Here is an 11,361-nt window from a genome sequence, read left to right on the forward strand (position 1 = left end):
GGACAACGAGAGTGATGAACAAGAAGGCGGAACAAAGGCGGGGCGTGAACGACAACAAAAAGCCATGTGCTGAGATCAGGAAAACAGACGAGAAGAGGGCGTGACAGAAGTGACAGTGGATAGAACTAATTTTATCCCATGTTTTAATGTATTAGGTAGCCCATAAATAACTGACTGTTCTTGTTGTTGTTATTTTCACACTTTTCACGTGAGAGTCCATATCCCCATATTAATATGCACATACACCTAATAAAAGATTTTTGTTCCATAATGTGCCCGCTTAATTATATTTATTTAACATTTATTTATTGTGTTTATTTTTAATATGTTTAATTTTTGCACTAGAGTTGGCTAATAAGCTAGTTTCTATCTGCTGTGCCTGGGCAGGTACAAATGTATCTACCCCAACCAATCCAAATGTGTATAAAAACAAACACATAAACAAACAAAGAACTTGTAGAAGGTGTTTAATTACATAAGCAAAGGTCTTACAGTAGAAGCTCATCCAAAAACATGTCCTTCGTACATTCATATTCTTACATTAATTGTGTGGCTGTTGTTCTGAAATTCAATAAAAAGAAAAGGAGAAACAGCCAGGAATATGCTTGAGAAATGCTTTTTTTGTAATTGTAAAATTAATTATAAATATATAATTTATATATTTATATATAAATTGTAAATGTAAATGAAATTATAAAATAAGGCAAGTGCTTCCTTTTAGGTTCTCTCTCAGACTAACCAATGATGGACCTGATCCAAGGAAGGAAGGCAGAGATTCTGATGTAAACATTGGGCTTTTCTTTATGGTCACATATACGCTCACCAAAGGAAACAATACCCTCTGCTCTACCTCCACAGACCAAAGGACTCCCAGAATCCCCCTGTTAAAAAACAGATGATTGTATTAGTGGAATGGGTAACTGTCTGAATGGAGAGAGTACTGTAGGTCATTGTTTAAAAGGCTACATGACAACTCACCTAAACCTACAAAACATATGTCTAAAGCCTTAGTCCACAAAGTGACAGATGTCATAAAGGTTGGTTTAAAATGTTATGGAAAAACAACTTCTTTTAGAATAGAGGTCTCCCCCCCCCCCCATGAATCACAAAACATTACAGTTTGAGATATATTTAAAGTGCAACATGTGACATAAACAAAAAGATGAAAATACACTGTGACAAAAACTGGATAGTGATGATAGTGATGTAGACAAAGAGACAAAGAGACGTGCGATAGAGTGTATCCCAATTCTGCTCTCAGCTCTCTGAATAGGCGAACACTTGCACCCCTTTTGCACACCCTTATATGTCATCAGCACACTTGAAAGAGGGCATTAGATCTGGACCTGGGACAGAGGTAAGACAGCTCTGTCATTGGTGGCTGTGACGGGGTAAATTCTGCATTCTATAACTCTGTGGACGTTTACTTTTCCTGAGGAAACTGTGTGGTTGACTTCAGGCCTAGATTTTTATTTTTGAGATCTGAATTTGAATTGAATTTTGAATCTGAATATTTCACCACCTCACAATTTCAAGTTTATCAAATGATGTGTATATATATATATATATATATATATATATATATATACAATGTTTAAATGTATTTTTTTAAATGTAATTTACATGTATGTCCGTTTCAGTGATTTTTCTCCATAGTATTACATTATAATTTACAAAATAACATTTGTTCTTCTGTGAGTCTACAACTGACGCTAATGGTAATAATCATTAATGAAGGTTTATGTAGGTTTATTACAGTGTCTTGTACTTTTAAAAGTAATGGACAATAAATTGTTGTCTTTTTTCTTACATTACATGCTGCAGGAGATCTTGCACACACCTTCCCCTCGGTTACAGGATACGTAGAATTCCATAGCTTACTGCACATCATCCTGTTCATGATTACAGTGTGTATCTCCAAAAGACAATCACTTGGATGTCTATTGCTTCCTCTTTGCCCCCAGCCAGCTACACTGCAGACTGTGTTGACCGGGATGTCCTCAGGTTCTTTAGGGATTGAGATCCAGTTCACAGTGCTGCTCCTTGACAATGTTACGCCCAGCTGTGGGAAGATCATTGTTGGCTCTGTCATAAACAAGGCTGAAAAATGTGACTGATTAACAGTTGTCTGTTAATTACACTTGACCTAACAATAAATGTAAAATTATTCAGAACAGCTAAGAAAAATGAATGCATTCATTCATTGTATATAAGCGCTTATTCAGTTCAGAGATTGCAGTGGGTCCAGAGCCTACGCAGAATCACTGGGCACAAGGTGGGAACACACCCAGGAAGGGGGGACAGTCCTTCACAGGTTGAAACACACTCACACAATCACTCACACACTCACACCTATGGAGTCACCAATCTAACACGTGTTTTTGGAACGTGGGAGGAAACCGGAGCACCCAGGAAAAAAAAACATTTTTATTATTTTTTTTTTTTAATGACTGTATTTGGTAACAATAAACATCAGTGAGGTTAAGTGCCAGTGTTGAATAATTATCTTTATTCATAAATGCCATGGCCTAATGTTTAGAGAAGAGGGCTTAGGACTAAAGAGTCATTGGTTTGACTCCCACGACTGACAGGAACATTAGGGGCAGTGGGAGTGAAGGAACAGTAGTGTCCTCCTCCCTCATCTGAATCCCCCAAACTCTCACAGGGTGCTGGGGATGGCTGCCAGCCGCTCTGGGTGTGAGTTCACAGCGCCTAGTGCACTATTGTGTGTGTGTGATCACTGCCACAGATGGGCTAAATGCGGAAGACACATTGTAATTGTAATTGCACATTTCAATGACCAGTACCCCCATAGAGCAGGTATGTTTTGGGAGGAGGATCATTCTTAGTGCTGCAGTGTGATGGTAAGCCCTCAGTGTCACTGCAGTCCACCAATCAAAAATATCCACCCGCCAGGGTCCTGTGGGCAGTGTCCTGTGATGAAGGAGAAATGAGGTGGCCACATCAGTGTTACTGCAGCACTGGGAATAATCTACCACCCAAATTGTACCTGCTCTCTGGTGGTCCTAACCATTAGGAAATAGGGTAAAATGGGGATAATAAATTTTGCAGAGAAACCCGTAGACTACAGTCTGTAATTGTAGAAATACAGTGTGCTCTTCCATGGCGAGTTCTTGGGAGAGATTTCATGCTCACCTCCAAGAGTTACATAGCGCAGTTTCTACTGAGCCAAGCCCAGGGTAGCAATGACAGTTGCACTATGCTCACTGTTTATGCTTTAGGGCATTAAACAAAGACAGACACTGAAAATGCTTTGATGGTTTTAAAAAAAATGAAAAAAAAATTACAATTTGTGAAAGTATGTTATAACTATATGATCTCTGATGCTATTTTTTTTGTTAAAGTATATTTATTAAATTATAATTTTGTGTTTTATATATATATATATATATATATATATATATATATATATATATATATATATATATATATATATATATATATATATCATCTTCTTTTCTGCTTATCCACTTCAGGGCTGCGGTGATATATATATATATATATAAATATATATATATATATATATATATATATATATATATATATATATATAGTGTATATATTCCACAAAGTCGTCACCTCCACTAGGGAATAACTGGCCAGAAAAGTATTTGAAATGTTTCAGCATAGTTATTTACCTTCAAAAGCATGATATCATTGTTCAAAGTTTTTGCATTGAACTCGGGGTGGAGATGGTAATACTGTACTTCAATGCGGCGAGAACCTTCATTGTTGTTTGTCAAGTCATGGGCTCCCACCACTACCGTAAACCTCATTCTGGTGTTTAGAGTAAACAGAACAGATACTTATTAAATCTGAGCTTACAATAATTACAATATATTTCATATCATGCAACATATCAGCTATATCAGAAGCTGTAGTACAGAAGCTAAAGTCATGGCACAGCAGACAGGGTAAAGACATACTGGTTGACATTTTTATCACATTTATCACAACTATTTTATATTTCTGGCAAGGCTGCAGGCGCACTGGGTCCCTGATCCAGATAAAGCCGATACAGAATGCAAAAGAATAAAAGAACTGTGAATAAACATCTTACCTCTTATAGCAGTGTGCAGCTGTCATGACAAACTGATTGGACACAAGGAAGCCACCACAATGGTGTTTTTCATTAATCTGGACAGAAACCATATAGGGCCTGGAGTGGGGTATAACCTCTTTGCCATTCACTATGCCAACTTTAACACTGGCTGAAAAACAGAAAACAGAGGTTTTGTCATTAAACTTCCTGTCAGTGATGCACCAAAATGAAAATTCTTGGCTGAAATCGCAAGCAGAATTAAGGTCACAATTGGTTGAATACAGAAACTGAAATCTGATCAAATAAATGTTTAAAAAGCATTAAACAAACATAGAAATGTTACAGTGTGATATAGGTTACAGTATATGCCACCAAATGCAATGGTTGAGCACAAAGAACAGTCATTCAAGGATGTGAATTGCATCATTTTCCAAGCTACTGTTTAACTGCTTTTATACATTATTCATTCAACTAAAATGTTGCGGCAGTTATATTCTGAGCTGCATTTCAATTCCAATTGTCATTTGCCTTTGCCCACTTCCACTAACCACTCAGTTAAGCACTTAGGTCTTAATTGGATATAACGGACGGTCCAATAACAATGGACTGTCTACACTCTCATTTCAACAAAAAGATGATCACAAGATTTTAAAGCATGATCACCAGTGCGGAAGATATATATTTTTCTATGTTTATAACATATCCATAGTACATATCACTCAAAAAAATAAAGGGAACACTAAAATAACACATCCTAGAGCTCAATTAATGAAATATTCCATTAGAAAATCTTTATTCATTACATAGTGGAATGCGTTGAGAACCACATAACATAAAAACGATCAATGTAAATCAAAATTATTATACTTGGAGGTCTGGATTTGGAATCATACTCAATCAATCAAATTACAGGCTGATCCAACTTCAATGGAAATTCCTCAAGACAAGATAAAATGAGGCTCAGTGTGAGTGGCCTCCACGTGCCTGTATGACCTCCCTACAACGCCTGGGCATGCTCCTGATGAGGCGACGGATGTTCTCCTGAGGGATCTGCCATTCTTGGTGTTCTCTAGCAAATGTCAATCACCCTGCACAGTGTTGGGCTGTAAGCACAAGCCCCACTTGTGGACGTTGGGCCCTCATACCACCCTCATGTAGCCTGTTTCTGACAGTTGCTGGGTTGTTACCTTCCTACTGCCCCCTCCATGTCTCCTGGTGTACTGGCCTGTCTCCTGATATCTCCTCCATGCTCTGTACAACTGTACTGACAGACACAGCAAAAGTTCTTGCCACAGCTTGCATTGATGTGACACAGCCAGTTCTGCAACTATGTCTCTGCTGCTTTAAGATTCTGTATAAGAGGAAAGTGCAAGATTCTCAACTGTTAATTTCTGGTCAATATTTTCAATATTTCTCATTCTGAGAAAAAGTGTTTTATAAGATTGTTCAATCTGCATTTTATCAGCCTGGTCTCAACGGGAATTGGTAAATACTTGACTATGAGAGAGTTCCCAAGATTTATACAATGTGTATGAAATATAGCTAATACTTTCTGAGAGTTTAAGTGATTTTCTGATGCAAAACCTGCTTTAACCATAACAATAAACAAAATCCTAAACTGAACCCTAAGCGCCAGATATTTAATATATTTATTCATTCATTCATTGTCTGTAACCGCTTATCCAGTTCAGGGTCACAGTGAACTAACCCCATGCAGACACCAGAAGCGGATTTGAACCCAGAACCTTCAGGTTCCTGGAGCTGTGTGACTGCAACACTACCTGCTGCGCCACCGTGCTGCCCATATATGTTTATATAATTCTAAATAGAATCATAATGAATCAGTGCAAAAATGTTGGAAATTTGTAGGATGCTTTTAAGTTTGGTTATGAATGCACACATTTTTGGAGATCTCAAATTTCTGTATATACTTTTTCCCCTCCCTTTTTCTTCACTTTATTTAGTGAAAAGGCAGATTGGCAGATGACTGGAACTGACTCAAGAATTAATAGAGGATATGCATCGACCCAAGCTGACTCTTTTCACTCCCTCTTGCAGCGATGAGGTTTGGGAGCCAATGACCCTGTAGCCAGTTCACCCGTTGTCCCTTCTTTTTTATTTCAGTGACAGGAACTGACTGTGCATGTGGACACTGTGACTTTATTTAATGCTCATTGGTTATTTGGTCATTGCTTACCAAGCCAAAAGAGACAGTGCTATTTAAATGTGGTTTCCAGTCAAACAAAGCTACCAAATTATAATGGAGAATAGTATATACGTCCTCTGAGACAGAATTTTTCTAATTTCCATTGGGGCAACACTGCTGGCTTCAGCACAAATAAAGAAGAACACTTAATGCTCAAACTGACTGCAAGTCCCCTGAAAAGAACTGAAGCTACAAGTCGCAGAGTGGATACAATTGATTTTGGGGGAAACAATTTATTTTGTGTCATTTTATTTAAATATATCTTCTTTGCTTTTTATCCTTGATAAATAAATGTTACAAACACATATGTAATGATTAATTAAATTGGAGATAAAAAGTTCATTGTTGAACTTTATTGTATAAACAACAGCATACAAGGACCACCACACGAGACTTTGTAAAAGTACTCAGACCAAAACGATATGGCCATCACAGACTGACCCTTGTCAAAATCATTCAGATTCATACATTGCCCATTTGTACTGTTTCAACAACGTCACCAGAACTGACTGTTCACTTGCTGCAACAGGTGCCACTGTAACAAGAGAATGAACGACATTCACTGACTGCTCACCTGTCAGGGGTTTGAATCTTTTGATTGCTGTGTCTTTGAATATTCTTACAACAATCCCTTAATATGAAATATGAGCCGTGTTAAATAGATTTAAGATGATTGTGTGTGTGTGGAGATTATGCCCAGAAATACATGCTCTCTGTCTTTTGTCACCACGTGGCCTGTGCTATTTTTCCAAGCAATGCAACCAGGCAGTAGCACGCACTGCTTTTTCACAGACTGGAGCTGGAGAGGTATGTTTTTCCTCCCGTGCTACATGCTTTAAGGTATCTTTTCATCACCTGGACACATTTGATATTACATTGATTTATGCTGGACCAGCCAATTAAGATTCAGCTCAAACTGTCCGGCTTGTCATTATCTTTATCATTCAGGAATGAAGATAAGACCAAACCGAAGATAACCCTGACTCGGCCGTCTTCTGTGATGTTCCTGTCGATGACAACATCATTAAATGATATTTCAACATTATAATCAATCAGAAACAGACTGTATTAATTTTAATATTAGTGAATTATATCAACATAAAGTAATGTGGTGAAGACTATGTGGACATTCAGGGTTAGTTGTCAGTAACAAAGCTCCAGACAAAACAAAAAGTGGGGTCCTTATCTATAAACCATCCAATTATAGCATTAGTGGATCATCTATCTCTATCAAGATTTTATCCCAAAATAATTTTTTTTAAATATTGACATCATTTGAAAACACCAACCTTGATCCTGAAATGGATTACGTGGATAAGAACATGGTGAAGATGATGAAAACACCAGCTAGCTTTTAACTCTGTGTCAAAATTACATAACACACCTAGAAGTGCTGTAAAATGGCTTATAATTCATAATACCTTTATCCTCTTATCTTCTTATTTTTTCTTGGTCTAGGTAATGAGCTATTCCTCAAGCCCTTCTGTGGCTCCATCTTCTGGGAGAATGAGTGAATTACAAAGCTAACGCTCACTAGCGCCCTCTAGACACCCTCAGTGTAACAATGCAGATTTGGAAGTCTGGACAATCATTAAAAAATAATAAATAAATAAATAAATATGTTTGTTAATGCAGATGTAGTTTGTTATGAGAACAAAACGGAATGTGTTATTTTGAAAGTGAATGGAAAATTCCAAACATGGGGGAAGATAGGATGTTCATGAACAGTGTGTAGCACACAATACATCTGTGATTAGCTCATGGATGTAACACCTGATAAGTTAGCATGGCTGACATGCCCCTCTCAAACCTGGTCTAAGTTTTGACCCCAGTGATGCCCTCTACGGTCAGGACTCTCTGGGTGAATAGGATGACCACACTCTCCCCATCACGAGCACAATACTAGCCAGTGTGGACACATATTAGCTAGCATATCAGGCCTGGGAAGTCTGTATTATCCTAAAACATATATTGAGCTGTCCTGTGGTGCTGTATTAGCAGCAGTCTGAAAAGAATCAGTACTAGGCTAATGGGTGAAATTGGCAACTACTTTATTGATATAGCTGCATCCCAGTCTTGATGTCTCATGTACTTCTTTTTGGGCATTTGAGGCTGAGGCCAACAGCAATTTCTGAGGCCATGTCTGGAGCAATCTCTGAGGCTAGAGCTGAAACAATGTCTGGGACTGAAACTGGAGCAATAACTGAGGTTAATGCTGAAGCAATAAGGTTTAGTGTTCTGGTCTGAAAAACGTGCAGAACTGACATTTTACTTTACATGTTAGTTGTGATCTACACAATAGGAGAAATAACAAAACAAAACAAGAACATCATTTTGAAAATTACACTTCAGACATGATTTTATTGGAAGAAATCTATGAAGACACTTCAATTTCAGTGTAAATGCAAGCTAATACTTTCTCAGTACAGACGTTATCCAGGGCAAAAGTTCAGATATTTTGGTAAAAACATCTGGCTTTTTAGGATTGTCACATGTGTACGCATCACCAAAAGAAACAATACCCACTGCTGTATTGTTGCACACCAAAGGACCCCCAGAGTCCCCCTGTGAAAAACAAAGAAATGAACAGATTATCATCCGGCTAGATTTGACTCTCATTAATTCAAGATATGAGAAGGTGACCTATTCAATAATTCAATATTTTTCATACCCAGCAAGTTCCTCCAGGATGAGCTGCACACACCATTCTTTGGCTTAGAGGCTTGTCCCAGAGATCGTTGCATTTCTTCTGGTCTATGATACTGACCTGTGTCTCCAGTAGGCGACTACATAAGCCTTTATAGGTTCCTTTTTGCCCCCAACAAGCTATGCTGCACCTGGAGTCGGCTTTGATGTCCTCTGGTTTTCGAGGGATGGAGATCCACTTCACATTTCGACTCTTTTTGACAGTTCCTTGTAACTGTGAGATGATCAATATTTGTTGAATTATCATCAAGGTCAAACAGATGTTATATTGCATCAATGTGATTCTTATGATACAAAAGGCCAATTATTAGGCTATTTGATTAAGACAAAACCTTGACAACTCAATGCATGTATTTTTATAGTTGGAGTCAAGTTTTACTTTGTTTAGTTACTTCAACCAAAGTAGCTATTAAAGATGAAGTGGCTGTTTACCTCTAAAAGCAGGATATCATAGTCAAATGAATTATTGTCAAGGTACTTCGGATGCACATGGTAATTCTTCACTTGCATTGTTATAGAGCGTTCTTTTCTGTCTTTCAGGTCATGAGCACCGAGGACAGCTGTGAATATCAATTTCCTGTTTAGATGAGCATACCAGATATTTAGATTTAATTGGTGTCACTGCAACACATTAAAAATTTACAGAAACACAACATACCCTGGAGTAACAAATTCTTCTAGCAAGAAACGCCTAGTTGGTATTAAACTACCACATTTTTACTACTTATTAAAGACTAGGATAAATAATGAATGATTAACACATTTATTTGCTCATGACTATTTCGGTATAAAACCTTATGCAACAAATAGCTGCTAACTTATTAATCAAGCTGAAAATATTTAAATAGCTGCTTATTACTACATAATTAAACAGTAACAAGGTTGAATTTACTACTAGAGTTCTAGTTATGATTTTATAATATGCAATAGGCTAGTGAGAGAGAGGATTAATGCAGAGCACAGGACTGTTTGAAACTGATTATAAAAAGGAAGTAAATACAAGTAAATAAAAGAAGAACAGAAGTAAATAAAATAGTGTTTACATGTTACACATCTGTAGTAAATGTTTAGAAGTTGTATGTAACCATTTTATGTTAGTTTTCTTGTTACTGCTTCATAAATTTGTGGAATATTTGGGTTATTACCTCAAAAACTAATAAGTAGTCATCAAGATACTAAGAATGTACATGCTATCAGTGCTATCAATGCAAAAAACAAAAAAAAAAGTTTTTGTTACTGTATCTCACATTATGTGTTAACAGCTTTTTCAAAATAATGAGGGTAATTTTTGTAGGAAGTTGTTACTATATAAAGTAGAACGCATTGATTTTACACAGTCCCCCAACCACATTACTAGGGTTAATTTCCCTGCTTGTTAGAATGGTACTGCTGATGTTAGAAGCTGATCTGAGATGCAGTAAATTTCTCTTTAACTGTAACTGACCATTGGACTGTTGCTGCTTTGTCTCTGATCCATTAAGTGTTAATTGTTATTTTTTGTTGTTCATATTTTATGCACAATTAATGCCATTATTTGAATAATGGCATTTTAATGGCACTTAAAATTCATTGAAGTAAGCACTCTGGAGATGTCTATATTCACCTTTATTACTACTTAATAACATAGTAGTAAATTGCCTACAAATATTCTATGTGTATTAATATGCCTCTTGTATGTAAATATTTCCAATTATTATCATAATGAGTAAACATTAAACACTTAATTCAATCTTACTTGTTCCAACAGTGTGCTGCTGTCATGACAAATCTTTTGGACACAAGGAAGCCCCCACATTTGTGCCCTTCACTTGTCTGGACAGACACCATATAGGGCCTAGAGTGGGGTTTAGCTTCTGTGCCATTCACTATACCAACATCAACACTGTCTGAAAGAGAAAGACATGGAAGAGTTGTAATCAGAATGCAATATTCACCTCCATACATCCAGGCCATTTGAATCATTCTAACTCCTGTCTGGCACAAAAATAACTTTAAGTTACTTTATATATATATATATATATATATATATATATATATATATATATATATATATATATATATATATATATATATATATGTCATGTCATATATATATATATATGACACTATTAATGATTATGGGTCTGGTGTTGGCCCCTCCTTGAAAAATATAAAAGCAATGAATTATCTGGGAATTTCAGTTGTTGCCTGGGCTGGTGCAGGCTAATTCAGATTAATACTGGTAAGGACTTATTCTTAAATAAAGTAATTGTGTGTATTTATGCAGCCAGTTCTGGTGTCAGAATTTAATTATTTTTATCCTGAGTTCAGAGTAAACTGCTCTAGATTTAAACATGACATGTAGCAAACGACCTGCCACAGTGATTCTTAAAATTTCTTACCTGTT

At 36.7% G+C, this 11,361-nt stretch overlaps 2 protein-coding genes across 4 annotated transcripts; both read right to left on the reverse strand.

Moving 5' to 3' along the window:
* Positions 1 to 606: 606 nt before the first annotated feature.
* Positions 607 to 5,372, reverse strand: LOC136672329 (complement factor D-like). Of its 3 annotated transcripts, XM_066648333.1 has the most exons (5): positions 5,251 to 5,372; positions 4,082 to 4,232; positions 3,660 to 3,798; positions 1,811 to 2,062; positions 607 to 881 (listed from the first exon to the last, which is right to left on the reverse strand). In XM_066648333.1, exons 2-5 carry the CDS (start codon positions 4,171 to 4,173, stop codon positions 735 to 737), a joined length of 630 nt encoding a protein of 209 aa, XP_066504430.1. In that variant the 5' UTR covers positions 4,174 to 4,232; positions 5,251 to 5,372; the 3' UTR covers positions 607 to 734. The 3 variants fall into 3 exon arrangements, with proteins under 3 accessions (XP_066504430.1, XP_066504431.1, XP_066504429.1); XM_066648334.1 differs by lacking the exon at positions 5,251 to 5,372 and having other exon boundaries at positions 1,841 to 2,062; positions 4,082 to 4,321; XM_066648332.1 differs by lacking the exon at positions 5,251 to 5,372 and having other exon boundaries at positions 4,082 to 4,321.
* Positions 5,373 to 8,542: 3,170 nt separating this feature from the next.
* Positions 8,543 to 10,802, reverse strand: LOC136671360 (granzyme M-like). The gene is made up of 5 exons (XM_066647036.1): positions 10,711 to 10,802; positions 9,408 to 9,552; positions 8,941 to 9,189; positions 8,697 to 8,834; positions 8,543 to 8,560 (listed from the first exon to the last, which is right to left on the reverse strand). Exons 1-5 carry the CDS (start codon positions 10,800 to 10,802, stop codon positions 8,543 to 8,545), a joined length of 642 nt encoding a protein of 213 aa, XP_066503133.1.
* Positions 10,803 to 11,361: the final 559 nt, after the last annotated feature.

This window comes from Hoplias malabaricus, chromosome 16, assembly GCF_029633855.1.
Source record: "Hoplias malabaricus isolate fHopMal1 chromosome 16, fHopMal1.hap1, whole genome shotgun sequence".
Classification (NCBI taxonomy): domain Eukaryota; kingdom Metazoa; phylum Chordata; class Actinopteri; order Characiformes; family Erythrinidae; genus Hoplias; species Hoplias malabaricus.

What these genes read in the sequence shown, in the direction of transcription:
- LOC136672329 (XM_066648333.1), bottom strand. Translation starts at nt 4,173, where the DNA reads ATGGTTTCTGTCCAGATTAATGAAAAACACCATTGTGGTGGCTTCCTT. An exon ending in GCTGCACACTGCTATAAGAG is followed by an intron (nt 3,799 to 4,081) that starts GTAAGATGTTTA and finishes TCTAAACACCAG; the next exon opens with AATGAGGTTTACGGTAGTGG. An exon ending in ATGATATCATGCTTTTGAAG is followed by an intron (nt 2,063 to 3,659) that starts GTAAATAACTAT and finishes ATCTTCCCACAG; the next exon opens with CTGGGCGTAACATTGTCAAG.
- LOC136671360 (XM_066647036.1), bottom strand. Translation starts at nt 10,802, where the DNA reads ATGGTGTCTGTCCAGACAAGTGAAGGGCACAAATGTGGGGGCTTCCTT. An exon ending in GCAGCACACTGTTGGAACAA is followed by an intron (nt 9,553 to 10,710) that starts GTAAGATTGAAT and finishes TCATCTAAACAG; the next exon opens with GAAATTGATATTCACAGCTG. An exon ending in ATCCTGGAGGAACTTGCTGG is followed by an intron (nt 8,835 to 8,940) that starts GTATGAAAAATA and finishes TGTTTTTCACAG; the next exon opens with GGGGACTCTGGGGGTCCTTT.